An 18,961-nucleotide genomic window follows, 5' to 3' on the forward strand; every position below is an offset into this window, starting at 1 on the left:
CGCGATCGCGATCGCGTGGCGTGACAGCCTGTGCCAATCTACCAATCTGTCGATTAACGTGAACAATTGTGTGAGAGAATCGAGAAAGCGACAGTATATCACGGTCGTCGCGGCTTAAAGGTTATGTCGACGTGCCAAGTTTATTGGATTGTCGTCGCGCAAAATTCCATACCCGTTCGAGTTCGAGACGCAGTGGACGAAGCGAGGCGAGGCGAGGCGAGGCGAGACGAGGTGAGGCGAGGCGAGACGAGGTGAGACGAGGTGAAGCGAGGTGACACGCGCGCGCGCGCGCGCGCGCACGCGATACCCGGAACCGCTCCTCACTGATAACGAATACACTGCTGGAGGAAAGCCCCGAATATCACCGTAGATACATGTTTGGAGTTGAGAGATCTCTCGGAGATCGGAGACTCTGCGTGCCGAGTGGCACGCGGCACGCAAATCAAAAGTGGATTGGGTCACACGACAGGACGCGTCGCATTCTTCTCGGCAGCGAGTAGCGAGCAGCGCGACGCGATCGCGATACGCACCGATAACCGATATGCACGCAACACGCACAGAAATGCGTATCACTGTTTCTCGCCGAAATACCGTACTAGAACTTAAAGCTAGACAACGGGAGAAATTACTAGTGTGTCGATCTACCAGAAAGACAATCTCGCGCGATGCAACGACGCTCAACTTGTCGTCGGAGCCAAATACAGGGGAGGGGGAAATCCGCGATGTACGTACGTACGTACGTACATACGATATACGATACTTTGCAATTTGTAGGTTACGTCGTGTCGCATCCGCGAGGTCACCAACTAAATCGGATTAATTTTACGCAATACCGATGACCGAGCGAGACGTAATTGTTGAACGGCGACACGTCCGCCGTCCGCCTCCGTATGTTCCCCTCGATTATCCGACAGAACTGCCGTTGCCGTCGTCGTCGACGTGCACGACGAGGATGAAGAACGCGTACGCGTGGTGGAGACTCGCGAGAATCGCAAAGTACAGGCTTTTACCTCCTTCTCCTCCTACTCCTACTATTCCGTGGATATCGTCGTTTCACCGATTCCGACAACGAAGCAACGGGGACGGGTCTACGGCGCTACGGACAAGCTCGTCCGCTATCGCAGCCGCTGACGACGCCGCCCTCGTCGATCTTACAGGTCAGGGTGCTTCGCGTGTTATTCGCGCCTCGACTATCCGACAGGTGCATATTATATTGTATACAACACACGCGCACACACACACATATATATATTATATATTACGATTCTCTCTCTATACGAGATACACGATATCGACTTTACATCTTCTTCTATCCCATTCGTCACGTATCGCACGTCCTTTGTACGCCACGCAAGCTCCAAGTAAAAGCGATTCGATCAACATTCAACGCCCTTCTCTAACCTTTTTTATCGGTCCGCTTTCATTTCATCGTCTAACGCTAAGTTTTCTCCATTATTTTTAGAAACAACTTTGCATTATAAACTTTAATTTTTTTTTTAAGAATATATATATATATAAAGAGAGGGAAATAATTTTTTTATCGATTTTTTTACGATAGGATATATATAATTTATATTTGTAGCCAGATTTGAGAGATTACATACACTATAATTATACAAGAATGTATGAAAGGTAAATACTGTAACAAATTTTAATAATTTTCTAGAATCGATCTTTGTCTGTGTGCGATTTATCATATCGTCCTCTATATTAATTATTATACAGCGTATATCGTATATGTATATAATAATATGCATCTATTGGCAACACTGATCGGTATCCTTGACTTGGAGTGTGTTCCATTTGATGCTGGAAAGGTTTCGAATCGATCGATTAACTAATCGGGAGACGAAGGAGGAGAAGATCTCCTTGCTCCGATTGGTCAATCAAACTCTGAAATTTTTCTTAGATTGCATTTGCGAACGGACTGTGATCGCCACGTACATATATACATACATATCTCACAAATTATCAACTCTATTCCCATCATATCGTCATAATTAGTTTTTTTTCCCATTGTACAAATGTCACTCGATTTTTCTTTTCGCCCGAATTGAGCTGCGCGTGTCAAATACATTTTAGAGACTTTTTACTATGACCGATTGGTATACCTGCGTCCGAATTTATTACAGTTCAGTGAATTGACCTCAGTATGTAGTGAATTGCAGTGAATAGCGAATCTGCAATCTGCATCGCACGTCGCACGTCGCACGTCGCACGAGGCGGTGGTGAGGGTACAAAGATCTGTTAAATTTTTAGATGACAAATAACAGTGTCGATGTCGAACAGTTTTGAGAATCATTAGTTTTTATGACGTTCATCATAAAAGCGTGCGATAAAAGATACTTGCCAGAAAGGTACGAGAATGAAAGTTGATTTTATTTTCGCGTTGTACGTCTACATTATGTTGACGATTATTATTACATCAAATGAGCACGAACACGAGTTGTTTACCTTCTTTTCACGTTTCTCGCGTAAAAAGAATAACAATAACGCGCGAACAATGAGTTAACGATAGTACGTTGAAGAAGGGATTAATTTAAGTTTCAACAATGATAAGAGACTACAAAAATGATAACGCCGCGGACATTAACGCACTGTAACATCTCTGTTAATTATGGATCGTAAAAGAACGAATACAATTGTGCATTCTTGTTCGCATTTCGTTGTTGTAGATACGCGAAAATAATTTTTATATTTATTTACTCGGGACTCGGGCTCGGGACGGACCGGAAAGACATTGACATTTGTCGAATCTTTTTTTTCTGTTTGCTTTACTATCTTTACGAGTGACATTTACACCAAAGTATTGTTTGTATCATCTTATAAAAATTAAATTTTTACGTATGACAACGCAGATGTATTTTATTCAAAGCAGACGCGCAAAGTTTATCAATGGACAGCATATAACTATCGTTATGCAGTTAATGCGGCAGATTTTTCATTAATAATATTAATACATACCTGCACCTAACCTAATCTGCATCTGCGTAAATCAATTATAATGAACAAATTTTTATATTATCGTCATTTACTTGGAGAGTTTTATTAATGTTAAATATTTATGATAAATCTTTTAATAATTCCATTTTTTTCCAAGACAGTATTAAATATATTTAGAGAAAAATTTTATCTCGAATGAGATTATATATAAATTGAATGTTGTAAATTTGTTTACAGCTAATCATGGAGCTTGAAAATTGTAATGCACATGGAGATCAGGAGAACACTCGGCCTGATACACCGCAACACGATAATGATCCGAGTGGTAACAAAAAGTGGTACCGGCAAGCCAGCCAAAGGTTAGTGTGCACATGTGTGTGTTTTTTCACGTCTGTGTAATACATATTTTTACCTTGACGTCGAAAAATGGACATTGTTAGGATAAACGTATCGAGATGTTTATTTAAAATATTCATTACATTTTGAGGAAAATGAATATCTAGATACATACTTTTATATCATGACTCGCGCAGGGCAAAATTGTGCCTACCAATTTTTAATAGCGTTTAATGCATTAAAAAAAAACTATATATAAGATTAAAAAGTAGATAACAGAATAACAGTTAACAGTAGTACCTATAACCGGTAAAGAGAATAGATAGTTTTGAATTTTCTTACACGCGCGCAAATATTTATAATTTATGATACGCTCCATCTAGGAATGCTTTAGATGTAAAAGCATACATACATATATGACGTAACAACTTTGTTTCCGATAATGAAATATTTTTTAAAAATGTCAGAATGTGTGTGATCGAGATAAAAGCAGATTCAAAAGCTTTATATATGTTCGATCGAAACTTTTATCGGTAAATATTAATTCGGATTAACTTACATCTCACGGATCGTTCACATTTTTACATATATTGTAGAGAGTACATTCCTAAGTAATACACGCTTTGAATTTTGTCGCACTCTCTTCTGGTTCCAGAGATATGTGATTTTGAAATATTGTAAAAAAAACATTTTAAGAAAATGGGTTTTAACCCCAACCTTGACCTCGACCTTGTCCTTGATATAGTTCAAGTTTATTATAAAGTAAACGCGTGGGCGGCAACATCCTCACCCCGAAAAAATCTAACCCAACCCAACCCATGGTCGTGGAGTGAATTTTTATTATTTTAAGAAATAATTCATCCCTGGGACATGGCTTGGGTTAGATTAGATTATTTCGGGATGGGGATGCAGAGGGAAAGGTGGAGCCCCTCTCCCGCTCACGCGTTTATTTAAAGATTTACTTTTATATATAATAATTTATTTTTATATATAATAAGTTATTTTTATATATAATTGTCGATGTCGAACAGTTTTGAGAATCATTAGTTTTTATGACGTTCATCATAAAAGCGTGCGATAAAAGATACTTGCCAGAAAGGTACGAGAATGAAAGTTGATTTTATTTTCGCGTTGTACGTCTACATTATGTTGACGATTATTATTACATCAAATGAGCACGAACACGAGTTGTTTACCTTCTTTTCACGTTTCTCGCGTAAAAAGAATAACAATAACGCGCGAACAATGAGTTAACGATAGTACGTTGAAGAAGGGATTAATTTAAGTTTCAACAATGATAAGAGACTACAAAAATGATAACGCCGCGGACATTAACGCACTGTAACATCTCTGTTAATTATGGATCGTAAAAGAACGAATACAATTGTGCATTCTTGTTCGCATTTCGTTGTTGTAGATACGCGAAAATAATTTTTATATTTATTTACTCGGGACTCGGGCTCGGGACGGACCGGAAAGACATTGACATTTGTCGAATCTTTTTTTTCTGTTTGCTTTACTATCTTTACGAGTGACATTTACACCAAAGTATTGTTTGTATCATCTTATAAAAATTAAATTTTTACGTATGACAACGCAGATGTATTTGCGCATCTGCGTAAATCAATTATAATGAACAAATTTTTATATTATCGTCATTTACTTGGAGAGTTTTATTAATGTTAAATATTTATGATAAATCTTTTAATAATTCCATTTTTTTCCAAGACAGTATTAAATATATTTAGAGAAAAATTTTATCTCGAATGAGATTATATATAAATTGAATGTTGTAAATTTGTTTACAGCTAATCATGGAGCTTGAAAATTGTAATGCACATGGAGATCAGGAGAACACTCGGCCTGATACACCGCAACACGATAATGATCCGAGTGGTAACAAAAAGTGGTACCGGCAAGCCAGCCAAAGGTTAGTGTGCACATGTGTGTGTTTTTTCACGTCTGTGTAATACATATTTTTACCTTGACGTCGAAAAATGGACATTGTTAGGATAAACGTATCGAGATGTTTATTTAAAATATTCATTACATTTTGAGGAAAATGAATATCTAGATACATACTTTTATATCATGACTCGCGCAGGGCAAAATTGTGCCTACCAATTTTTAATAGCGTTTAATGCATTAAAAAAAAAAACTATATATAAGATTAAAAAGTAGATAACAGAATAACAGTTAACAGTAGTACCTATAACCGGTAAAGAGAATAGATAGTTTTGAATTTTCTTACACGCGCGCAAATATTTATAATTTATGATACGCTCCATCTAGGAATGCTTTAGATGTAAAAGCATACATACATATATGACGTAACAACTTTGTTTCCGATAATGAAATATTTTTTAAAAATGTCAGAATGTGTGTGATCGAGATAAAAGCAGATTCAAAAGCTTTATATATGTTCGATCGAAACTTTTATCGGTAAATATTAATTCGGATTAACTTACATCTCACGGATCGTTCACATTTTTACATATATTGTAGAGAGTACATTCCTAAGTAATACACGCTTTGAATTTTGTCGCACTCTCTTCTGGTTCCAGAGATATGTGATTTTGAAATATTGTAAAAAAAACATTTTAAGAAAATGGGTTTTAACCCCAACCTTGACCTCGACCTTGTCCTTGATATAGTTCAAGTTTATTATAAAGTAAACGCGTGGGCGGCAACATCCTCACCCCGAAAAAATCTAACCCAACCCAACCCATGGTCGTGGAGTGAATTTTTATTATTTTAAGAAATAATTCATCCCTGGGACATGGTTTGGGTTAGATTAGATTATTTCGGGATGGGGATGCAGAGGGAAAGGTGGAGCCCCTCTCCCGCTCACGCGTTTATTTAAAGATTTACTTTTATATATAATAATTTATTTTTATATATAATAAGTTATTTTTATATATAATAATAAATATATATATTTTTTTTAATAGTAGAAGTATTCAGGCAAAATAAGAAAAATATTACAAAACAAAGCAGTATAAAATTGTTTATATCTTATTAAATTATATCGACAACTAAATATAAACAAAAAGAAATTCTTAGCGAAATTAAACAGAAATCCAGAAGCGTACTGACATTGACGCAATAACGAGCAAATGTAAACAAAAAAATATAAACACTCAAGTAGAATATAACGAAAAAATGATACAAATAATACGAAAATTATGATACTTCAAAATCGCATATCTCTGGAACCAGAAGAGAGCGCCACAAAATTCGAAGCGTGTATTACTTAGGAATGTACCCTCTAAAAATGATAATGATCCGTGAGGTGTAAGTTAATCCGAACATTTACCCTTTTATCGACTAACGTTTTTTAAGTAGTCAATAAGATTTTAAATTATTTTCGATCAAATTTTGATTAATACTTGAGAAAATGCCAGAAAAGAGTAGATTATATTATCTATGATAAACCAGCTTCTGAAATATTTGCGGATTAAAATATCAATCCCACGCATTTTCAAAAGTGAATTCATATGTATCGTACGAAAATAACTCGTTTAAATGATACACTTTGGCCGCGATATATTTCAGGATTGTAAAAATATATTTGACGCATCTCCTCATATATATGTTTATACTCTACGCTAATATCTAATATCACACAGTGAAATATAGATTTGATACATAAACATAATTGTAAGAAAGATAAAAAAATCTTGGCTAAAAATACTACACTCTCAAATAAATATCTATTTGGAGGAAAAGCATACAAAAAAATACATTTTTTTAATAATTAAAAAGCAGATAATTTTTAAGATGCAGTATTCACAGCCTTCTTTATGTGAAACCTAGACAAAAATAAATTACTATACTAAATTCAATTTTTTTGTTCAATAATGATTGGTGAAAAAAGTGGTAAAAGTTATGGAAATTTACAAGAAATTAATGAATTTCGAAATAATATACGTACAATTAATGAAAATAACGCGGACGATACATGTATATTATCACATTATCTTTTGCCGAGGGCACAAGATTTTACATCCCACATTTTAAATTACACATCTATACACTTATGTCTGTAGCCAACTTTGAAATATTTCTTTTTAGTTTTTCAAGGCCGAAGATAGCAAAACGCATCTGTAATGTTTGTTACAGGAAATCTATTTTTGATTTCACTCCCGCTATACATAATCTCTTTTAATCTGAAAAAATCTGTCCGACTTGATGTTCTGTATAAAAACGTGGGGGGTATCACGTATGTCGCAGTCTTTTCCTTTTTCATCGTTATCGTACCCGTGAATGACCCCTGCGGTTGATCTGATGCGTCCTTATCGCTTTGCTGTGTCAGGGAGAGAAATAGATAGAGAGAGAATAAGAGAAAGAATCGTGTTTGACGCGCCACGACCGAAAGTTGTTCCGTCCCGTCATTATGGCATTGCCACTTGCATGGACGCAGAGTTAAGGAAAATACGCGATCAGCGATCAGTTTTCGCGACACATCGCATTTGTTTGAGCTTTCGGAAATCGGCGATTCGCACCGTCATTAATTCGCTATGAGTCATCAAAATGTCGGCGTGGTCATCACGCCAGCGGATATCATTATAGGTAATTATCTTTTTTTTTTTTTTCAAATGCTGTTATATACACGTATATAAAAGTCGCATTTTTTTGTTATCTAGACATCTTTTGAGTTTTAAGTTAAACGATAACTTAGAATGGCCAAATTAATAATTTTAACCACTAATTACTTGCTTGATATATTTTCGTGCGTTTTTAATTAATATCAGAAAGTGGTGATAAAATATCGTGACAGAGAAAGACGCGTGATTCGGTGTAAATTTTTATTTTCTCTCGTACAGTATAAAAAAGATAAAACGGAATAGTCGAAAACATTTTTTACTTTTTTTTTTTTAAATTTACTGAACAGCAACTGCCCAATAACTGGATAAAAAATTCTGTTTTAATAAAATTATATTTAGATGGCTTGGCTAGCTACTAATCAAAGAGTATACAGATAATTTTATTTTTTAATAACTAAAATTGTTAAAAAAGTACTTTCTGGTTAAAAAATAGCCAGAAACTAATCAGGCCAAACGGATATTAGTAAATGATAACTGGTTTATGCCTAGTCACAAAACTCAGACTATTCTACATGTTATTTTCTAGTCAATCTAACCAATAAGCTAGATATGTATGTGTGTCTCTCTCTCTCGTTTATATTCTAGCGTTAATATATTTATATATTTCTAATATCATTAAAAATTATGACAAATCAATCTAATTGTGTGTAGATAAATATATAGATCTAATATAAAGATGTAAATATAAAAGAAGAATGATAATTTAATGCGTATTATCGCGCTAATCTGTCTCTCAACAAGTCGATGCAATCGGACTTTGAGTTTGCGCTGCGAAACATAGCATGCTCTGACATGAGATAGGAAGAACGCTTAAAATGATAAGCCACGTGTAAAGAGATATCTTGCTAATTGTCGATATGCAAAATGATTATTTTCATTTAAATCGCGTTTTTTCGGAAGCGAATTGAAGAGTTCATTGCAATGGGACAAGTCCATAATGTGTAAAATTTAATTTGAATCCCAAGTAAGTACGAGATACATGGTTGATTTCTCATAACGCGAATCTTTCGTTTTATCTCAATTATAGAAAATTAGAAGTAACGTAGTTCCAAGTAACGTAAACTTAAACTGATTTTATCTCACATTTTTTTGTCCATCGAAAATAGAGTATTTTTATCGTTGTGTTAGGATTGTTGCTATTACGAAGAGAGATATGCATCTTATGAATAGCGGGTTTACTTAATTATTACGAACCCTTTAATTGTAACGAAGGCGACTCGAATTTCACGGTGTAGGACCGAGAGTGCGATTCCCGGATGACTCGAACGTATTTCCCGAGGAATCGATTCATCGTACCATGTTCGGCCTTAACGTAGGACTGACGAGGAACGATCGTAGCGAACAAGATCTGGATAGCTACAACGAGGGCATTTACGGCGCCCGCACTGATAAACGTGAATTGGGCCACAGGTAAATCTAGGATTCTCCATTAAGTGAGATAAAAGCGGACAAACTTACGTGGTGTTATTAATATGTGACAAAGCGGCCTCGAGAGTCGGCATTCGACGTATAAGACCGGTATTCATCTCGCGCAAATCTTTCGCCTTATTCCAATTATAGAATTTGGCCCCGGGTCAGTAATGTAGAGTTTTAAACCTAATTTTAACCCATTTTACTTCGCATTCCGTCCAGGGTACCGTTTCTTATTGTTAGATAACGGCATTACGTAATATTGTAATACGATTACCTTTTATGCTATTCAAATCATTTAGCTTGTACATAACTCACAGACAGATAATGACTTTTGTTTTATTAATTATCTCCATGTCAGTATGTCACGGAAGTTTCCTAAAATCTTGTCTGTCAAAGATATAAGTTTAGTTTTGCGTTATCGACGCACTTGTCATCAATATATCGGATTAAAATTTCTTCGCACGAAGAAAGATATATGGTCGGCATGCTGCGGTATTGTTTTTGCATCAAAAAATTATTTTGAAAATACATCTCCCAATAATGCGCGCTTACCTTAATAATCTGCAGTGCTCATGGACGATAACGAGACTGTGTAATATGGATTCAAAAGCTGAGATATGTATCTATCGTTTATTACTTCGAATTTGACATTTAAACTAGTATATCGAGCTTTTTACAGATTTTATTATTGACATATGCACAATTCATGTATAGCAATAAGAAATTATTATTTAAAAGAACAAGATTATTTTTTAACGAAATTTTTATTTAAATAAATCTAATTTTGTGTTTTCGTTAAACAAAGTTGTTTGTTTTTACTCATATATGTACATATATATCGTATGTCTTATTTTCATAGTGTTTTTATGCATAAAAAAGCTTTATAAAAAATATTTAATAAATCCTTTGAAAAGCGAACAAGTGAAAGATATAAAATAAATCTTTTTATTTGGCTTTATAGTTTTTAGATAATAGTATACACACACATACACACACATGCAGGAAATGAATCAAAACTTAGAGAGAATAGATTAATCGCGGTAAATTCGAGAACTCAATAGTATTATTAGATAATGAAGGGGTTTGTCCTTACACGACGACAATGTGGTTAGCAATCTTTTGTAGAATTTCATTATGCTACTGGCAGTTATTTCATTACGTGTAATCTCATTTCCGACGTTGCTCATAATTCTCATGATACTCTCGGTCATTTATTAGATATTCAAAGAAATATTTTTATAAACAAAAGTAAAGTAGTCTTCATATATCTCTCTCTCTCTCTTGTTTCTCTGACAAAGTACATATTAGTACAGAATTAACATTAAATTAGTAATGAAATTAATCTATTATTTGAAATTAACAAAAAAAATTAATTTACACATACGTACACATTTATACATACTTTAAATTAACAAGTTTCTGGATAAATTTATATATTTAATTAATTTGTATTTATGTATGATGTAACGAGGAAATTAATTACACTGCATATAACGATTGACTTTTAAAAAAATTATCGGCATTTCTCTCATTTTGTATCGCCTGTTTATCGTAATCTCGTTCAATACTGCCGCTGGACCAAGAACTGTCAAGACGCGTTTGTGAGTTTATTGCGATAAAATGACTAAAAATTTCCAGCCTGAATTGCGCAAACAAATTTCTTTCGGTAAGCAGATAGCGACAACTGACGTTGCAATGTAACCAAACAACATATTGCCTCATAAGAATGCGTCACTATAATAAAGACTAATGTTTCTCTTATTGGAAGATTTTTTCTGTAGAACAATTAACGTATATAAAACAATATAGTAATAATCCCTCATTGAAAGATTAAAAATACTATGATTGCGCAACTCTTATCAATCTTCTTATCAGATATGATTTGAAAAAAGAAAGAAATAATACATTTGTGCAGGCTGCTTTTATCAATTTGAACAGTTTATATTAATTCTTAATAGATGTATCTTTATATCTAAATGTAGATTTATACGTACATATTATGAAATGATATAGCTAAAATTATTGCCAATTTTTCAATTAACATTTTCTGTTATTTTCTCTCTCTCTCTGATATATATATATATATACATATATCACAACATAAAGAATTTAATATTTTTTGCGAATTAAACATATATTTTCACATTTGTTTTTCGAAAATTTGATTATTACTGCTGAAAAGATATCTTTTTTTTAAACGTTAATGTACGTGTGGTCATTCGTTCGTTATAGCCATCTTTATCAACCACTGCATTATGAACTTACAAGCGACGAGACTTATGCAATGAGCACAACTTGTTTCAAGTTACTGACCGATATTTGTAGAACAACGTTTTCTCTTACATTGAAATCGCGTATTATAAACGTATGCATAATTCATTCACATCGTATAACAAGTTATTAGTGCCACTCTGTATACTTACTTTATCAATCTAATTGTTTTAACTGATATTGTTCGAGTAATGATCGATTTATGTTAGGCAAAATTGATAAATAATAGTAAAAATAAACATACATGCATTATATTAAATCGAGATCCGAAATAATTCAACACTTAAAGCTTTTTTAAAAAAAAGTTTGATTAAATGATATCCATTGAATATCTATTTCTCGAGTTTAAAATTATGTGACATTAATTGTTAAATAAATAAATTGCTCGGAAATTATTGCCAAAATATGATTGTACGCAAATGTAATGTGGACACCGCACTGTAGACACCGTGAATAAATGATCAGTGAAAGTTCGATACGTGCAGTGATTTTCGTTTCAATATGAACGCATCTTCTTGTGCAGAAAGTCTGACCGATTTAACTAAAAATCTATATTATCGGAACCCGCGATAAAAAAAGTCATGCTAGGAACAATTAAACGAGTGCTTCAGTGAGATTACGTATGTGAAATTGATTAGCGGAATACCTCGATATCACTACATAAATAGATATATATACGTAGATATGATACACGATTGATTTTATCTCGATATTAGTTGCAATGTACAAGAAATTAAAATATAGCTCTGCTAAAGAAACTTTAATGACCTTATAAGAAAATAACTTTACGAAAAAAAATTCTTCATGTTCATTCTTCGGTATTATGTATATAAATTGTGTATTTTTATATCTTTTTCTATATTTTGAAGTCTGAGAGAAATATTTGTTATGTTGCACGATGATACACATTTCTACACGCTATGATATTTTATAATATATTACTTTTATTATTATTATTATAATATAAAATTATACATATGTAGATATAATTTTTCATCGCGTACTCGTTTCGTTCGGTTGTTGAACGAGTTGATCGTCCGACTTTAAGTTTGTTCGACATATAGGTTGCATGTAAAATCGAAATTGACGATTTCGGGCAAATCTAATATTAGACTGCCCAACTTCTCATACATGTACCAAGCACAAGGTGATATGATTCACTTGGACAGATTTGCGTGCACTGTTTTCGCATGTTATCGCTCTCTGCAAGATTCGTCAAATATCGCCTATTGATAAAAGCCCATCTCTCATTATATATATATATTCTCAGGTATCGGAGGAAAAAAAAAAAGGGAAAACGCGGATAAAGAGACTCTATATCACTTAACGTGGCATTGATGCACCAAGACAATTATCACTACGTACACATAATAGCACGCGATTCGTCGTAATTACGAGGTGAAGCGCATCCTGTATACGTATACAGTCAAATATACACACACGCAGACATTTTGTTCTAATGTAGGTAATCCCTTGGTAAAGCTTGCACAACATTCGTGCACACGATCGCACGTTGAATTCGGAGGAGATTTGTGTCCGGAAGACGATGAATTAGCTCCCATCGTTGCGTATTAATCGACTCCGGCAACGGCGACCCGCCACAGACCAGTTGACGTACGGTCATTGAGCGGGCAGCATCAGCGTCGTTTTTTCAACAAAGCAGCACCTTTCACGCACAGCACGCACGCTGTCATTCCTTCCGACGTGCTACTTTTACCGTATTGTCATTAATATCGTGATAATCCGGATTGAAAGTTTTCAAGTCAATTTAGTGAGTGTGTTATTAGACAGTAATAGGTGATCGTATTCAGATTCAGAGAATGATCTAGGTAATGCGCTGACACGAGAAAGTTTGTCGCGGAAAAATTTTCCGCACACACATGCATCCTTCTTTGAAATATACCTTTCTTTTACGCGCCCGCGTGCATAGCAATAATGTAAATAATTTTATCAGCTAGTGTTACGATGTTTTGTTTCCTCTTTGGTGGTTTTATCAACTTTCCGTATCGTTATATTACATTTATCGCGTATATCGCGTGTTGTTAAAAAACTGAAAATTTCAAGTTTCTGCTGGACATGTTTTATTTCACATTATACAATTGATTTCTTTAGTGATTTTATTGTATAATGCATCTCTGTGTTGTGGCTGGATAACAAGAACGCAAATCGATCGTAGGGTACCGATGATTAGTTGATATTCCGCGAAAAATGTGGCTGAAGAATACGAACGATGATGCCTCGTCAACTGCGAATTTTGTGAATCCGCGACATTGCGTGCAGAATGAGTAAGTTGTCCGTTTCTTCACTTTATTTATTGAAAATTTATAGAAATTTGGGAAAAAATAATTAACGAAGAAAATATTCGATTATTACGAAATCGAGGAAAAAAATTGGCTAATACAAATTGCTTCGGCGATTTTTCTCTCTTTTACTTTGCTTCAATGTCTCTTTAAACCATATTTTTGTGAATTGATAATTATTTTTACTATGCGTGCCTGACTTATGTTTATGACGACATATAATTTTCCATTATTGAAAATTTCAAGTTTTTTTTATTTCACCATAAAGATTAAAGATAAAAAAAAAGAAATTCAGGGAATTGTAAACAATTATTTATGATCAGAGTTATGGCATAGAGAAAAAAATTGTCCGTGTTGGACCTTATACATATGTTTGTGATCGCAATTAATGTTATAAAAAAATCGTCGTAAAATTCATGTTTAGTGCTTAAAGATTTTGATATATTTGAAAGTTGGATTAAGAACATGTATCGATATTAAAATGCATCATTTCGAAATGCCTCGAACATAAATAAGCAGCACATTTTTTTTGTCATCTCTCTCTCTCTCTCTCTCTCTCTCTGTCCCTCCCTCCCTCCCCCTATCTCCCTCCCTTCCCCTCCCTCTCTCTTACACGTTTCAAGATAATTAATTCATAGCAGCATTATACATTGAGGACAATTACTGCAGTTTTGTATGTGCGTGAATTTTCTTAGCAGGATTTTTTGCGGAAGATAAATGCCTGATTTTATTAAGGAATGTTTAGTTTAATATATGCTACACCAAATTTACTGGACTTAAATTTTTCTTCTAATTACGGACAATGAAATATCAGATATAAAATTCAAAGGTCAAGATTAAATTAAAATTAATAATAAGTTTAAAATAAATCCTTTGCGATCGTGATTTGAAGACTCATTATTTCATTACTTGCTATGTTATGAGAAAATTGAATTGAATTGAATTATATCGAGTATGTGCGTATGTGTGTGTAGAAAGAAAGAGAGAGAGATATTTAACCTTGGATTATATGACCTTCTTTGGCACACACACACACACACACACACACACACACCACACACACGCGCGCGCGCGCGCGCGTAGTAGTTAATACAAATTTATTATAAAGATTAAAAAAGGAAGAAAAAATCAACAATTATTTGTGTTATCAATGACCAATAATTCGTTAGTATACTTACACAATTTGTTAAATTTAATATATGTAATCTTCCGTGTCTTAAATGTTAATATCATAAGAAAATGAGTGCTTTTCATAGCAGAGAAAAGTAGTAAAAACCGATTTCGATATTACCACAAGGTTTCTGTTTCTATATCAGCAGGAAGATTTTGAGAGAATTCGCTCTGTCACAACAAATCGTCGCCACACACACAATAGGTCCCGCCAAATTCTCTTCATTATATTAAATTAATCACGCACTTTTGGAATCAGCGTGCAATATAATTAATTTATGATGTTTCTTAATCGACAAATTTTATTCTTACAGGATCTTCGTCAATCGGAGTCTTCATTTGGAGAATATCAAGTTTTATGGCTTTGATATGGATTACACATTGGCAGGTGGTTATTTCACGATAAATGTATCTTTTTTAAAAAATAAGAAAGCTAAAAAGTAAACAAGAAGCTATATTGTGCTAAACATTTTAGAGTACAAGTCACCGCAGTACGAGCAATTGGGTTTTAATCTGCTCAAGGATCGTCTAGTGTCCTTGGGGTATCCGCATGAAATCAAGGCCTTCGAATACGATCCCAGTTTTCCCGTTCGTGGATTATGGTTTGATACCTTGTACGGAAATCTTTTGAAAGTGGATGCTTATGGCAATATCTTAGTTTGTGTTCATGGTTTCGAGTTCTTAAAACAGTAAGAAATAAAAATATTATATTTTACTCTTTTTTTGCACAATTTGTGTTTTTTTATTCCTCACTTTCTATTTGATTTGTTTTGTTTCAGCTCTCAGGTCTATGAACTTTATCCAAACAAATTCCTACAATTAGATGAGTCCAGAGTTTATGTGCTCAATACCTTGTTCAATCTACCGGAAACCTATTTGCTAGCCTGTCTGATAGATTTTTTCACAAACTCGCCGCAATTTAGCCGAGAAAAAACTGGAGTGAAAGAAGGTGAGCTCACTATGAGCTTCAAAAGTATATTTCAGGATGTCAGAAGCGCGGTAGATTGGATACACCTTCACGGTAATCTGAAAACAAAGACAATTGAGAATTTGGACGAATACGTAAAGAAGGACGAAAGATTGCCCATGTTCCTTACGAGAATCCGAGAGAGCGGAGCAAAAGTATTTTTATTAACTAACAGTGATTATATTTTCACGGACAAAATTATGACTTATTTGTTCGATTTTCCACACGGTGCAAGGGTATGTTTTTTCCTTCTCTTATTTATGTTCTATTACATTTTTTAAATTAGTTTCATACGAATTAATGAAGTATGCATGGTTAAAAGTTAATAATTTAAAGGATCATTCACCCTAGAGTGACATTAAAGTTTATTTTGTGATGGAAACGCGCGATACTGCAGGTACAGATAATCGAGCCAATTTTTAACAAATCCTTGTATTAGTCTAATATATATATATATCCATTAATACTTTATTATCCCGTTATTAATAATGTCATTCTAGAGTTAAATGTAAATTTACATCAACTAACAAAACTTTGTGTCTTTATAATTATTTTTATATATATACAGCTGTTTTTGAAATAAAATCTCTATATAGATTCATGTGGTCTCTTTTTATTTGAAAATTAATCTTTTCAATACAAATTTCAAAATTTTTTCACTCTCTTTTTCTAATGACAAAACACTCTTTATTATTCGTAAAGTATAAAATAAAAACGCATTTTTGACATGTTCTCTCATTCTAGCCTGATGAACCGCATAGAAATTGGAAAACATATTTTGATACAATTGTGGTGGATGCCAGAAAGCCATTGTTCTTCGGAGAAGGGACAATTTTGCGACAAGTGAACACGAGCACGGGCGCTTTAAAACTTGGTACACATAAAGGACCACTTCACACAGGTAATGTGTCAAGCAATTCAATAAACGTAATTTAGGAAACTTTTTTTTTATTTGTGGCTATAAATAAAATTTTATTATGTAATCAAGTTGGTTTTATTTAAAACAGGGGAAGTGTATTCAGGAGGTTCGTGCGACGTGTTTACAGAATTTATTGGTGCAAAAGGAAAGGATGTGTTATATGTCGGTGATCATATATTTGGCGATATTTTAAAAAGTAAAAAAATAAGAGGCTGGAGGACATTTTTAATAGTCCCTGAATTGGTTCAAGAATTGCATGTTTGGACTGATAAGTGTCAATTGTTCGCTGAATTACAAAGTCTAGACGTTATGCTCGGAGAAATGTACAAGTGAGTAGCACGATCGGTCATAAATATTATCAGAATAAGAACGTATACTTGTATGTTTTTATTAATGTCGTGTATCATGCTTTGTTCAGAAATTTAGACAGTAGTACAAAGGAAAAGCCAGATATCTCTAAACTACGCGCGTCTATAAGAGATGTCACACACAAAATGGACTTGGCTTATGGCATGATGGGTTCCTTGTTTCGCAGTGGAAGTAGACAAACGTTTTTCAGCAGTCAAGTCGTAAGGTACGCCGATCTATACGCGGCGACTTTCTTGAATCTGATTTACTATCCCTTTTCGTATATGTTCAGAGCACCTGCTATGCTGGTAAGTTGTAAACTTAGATATACGATTTTTACTCAAATTATATCCTACATAAGAAACAATTATAAAAATTTTATGTATTATACTTTTAGATGCCACATGAAAGTACAGTCGCACACGAACAGAGATTTGTCATGGAAACGCCAATGATTAGCCGTTCTAGAACGTTTAAATTGGCAGATGAGGAAGAAGAACATAATCGACCTTCTTCTGTAAGTATTTAGTGCTTATACCTCATTATATCTCATTTCACTTATATCTCATTATCATATGACAAATAACTGATGCATTAATTGATCAGTGCAGATTAATTGTGTCTTAATAATGTATTCTCGAAATGTAATTTTTTAAATGTGTTTTTATTCAGAAAAATTTGTATGTGGATCATTTTAATAGTCAAATTCCACATGCAAGACCAGAAACGCCGCGTAATGTCACACATACGCACGATGAGGATTGCAGTGATGAAGATAGCGATTCACAGAAACAAGCTAATCATATGAAAAGGTGTACAAGAGACGCAAATTGCAACTGAAGGAATATTTTATTTTTTAATCAGATGCTACTTTTATCATCTCACGTAACTGAAATCAACTAAAAAATAAATTGCGAATAAAACATAATATATAGCTTATTAAGTAAGATATATCTTATGTTTCAAAGAATTATATAGTACAATATATGATGATTCACACTCTGTGTTAACATTTAGTTTTAAAAATATGTATATACGAAAATTTATATTTTTCAAAGAACAAGTTAATGCAAAAATGAGATTTCATTTCATATATGTAGATTATGTGAAAAAAAAAATTTCTTAATACATATAATACCTTTGTAGAGCTGTGGAATACAGTCATGTTGACAATTAGCGCACAATGCTCATATTATGAAACATTCAGATATTGAACTACACTATAAATATTAGACTTTGTTAGCATTGTATATGCTGTATAATAACTTTACATTTTATTATTAAGGCTAAGAAGTATTATATTAAAACAAGTGTTGATATAGTAAGAAACATTGATGATATTAAACTTATTCTAAAATTGAGTATACTAGCCCGCTCTTTTTATATGTAATAGAAGCTTATCTTGAAACTACACACGTGAAAAAGATAAAATAAACGCGAGATGCAGCAAACCCCAAATAAACTGTGCAATTTAGACTAGTGTGTACAGAACGAAAATATACGATCATATTCTTTAAATTAATTAATTGTTAAATGATTAATCATATACTTAACAAGTATTAGCTATAATTAATTCTTCATAATAAATACTGACTAATTATTCGACTTGTAGTAGAAAACATTAGATAGGCCTTATGTTGAAAGAGAATAAGACAATATTCTATTTCTCTTTGTATACGATGTAAAC

The 18,961-nt window shown here is 33.6% G+C and overlaps 1 protein-coding gene across 13 annotated transcripts; it reads left to right on the forward strand.

Moving 5' to 3' along the window:
* Positions 1 to 10: 10 nt before the first annotated feature.
* On the forward strand, positions 11 to 18,794 carry LOC115235946 (cytosolic purine 5'-nucleotidase). 13 transcript variants are annotated; one of them, XM_029808085.1, is made up of 10 exons: positions 11 to 231; positions 3,181 to 3,302; positions 15,355 to 15,428; positions 15,516 to 15,729; positions 15,820 to 16,243; positions 16,752 to 16,908; positions 17,015 to 17,255; positions 17,345 to 17,582; positions 17,672 to 17,791; positions 17,947 to 18,794. In XM_029808085.1, the coding sequence occupies exons 1-10, from the start codon at positions 124 to 126 to the stop codon at positions 18,112 to 18,114; spliced, it is 1,866 nt and encodes a 621-aa protein (XP_029663945.1). In that variant the 5' UTR covers positions 11 to 123; the 3' UTR covers positions 18,115 to 18,794. The 13 variants fall into 13 exon arrangements, with proteins under 13 accessions (XP_029663945.1, XP_029663952.1, XP_029663943.1 ...); XM_029808092.1 differs by lacking the exon at positions 11 to 231 and adding an exon at positions 240 to 251; XM_029808083.1 differs by lacking the exon at positions 11 to 231 and adding an exon at positions 284 to 1,201.
* Positions 18,795 to 18,961: the final 167 nt, after the last annotated feature.

This window comes from Formica exsecta, unplaced genomic scaffold (genome assembly GCF_003651465.1).
Source record: "Formica exsecta isolate Colony F162 unplaced genomic scaffold, ASM365146v1 scaffold237, whole genome shotgun sequence".
NCBI lineage: Eukaryota > Metazoa > Arthropoda > Insecta > Hymenoptera > Formicidae > Formica > Formica exsecta.

What these genes read in the sequence shown, in the direction of transcription:
- LOC115235946 (XM_029808083.1), top strand. Translation starts at nt 836, where the DNA reads ATGACCGAGCGAGACGTAATTGTTGAACGGCGACACGTCCGCCGTCCG. An exon ending in ATTTTCCACACGGTGCAAGG is followed by an intron (nt 16,244 to 16,751) that starts GTATGTTTTTTC and finishes CTCTCATTCTAG; the next exon opens with CCTGATGAACCGCATAGAAA. An exon ending in TAAAGGACCACTTCACACAG is followed by an intron (nt 16,909 to 17,014) that starts GTAATGTGTCAA and finishes TATTTAAAACAG; the next exon opens with GGGAAGTGTATTCAGGAGGT.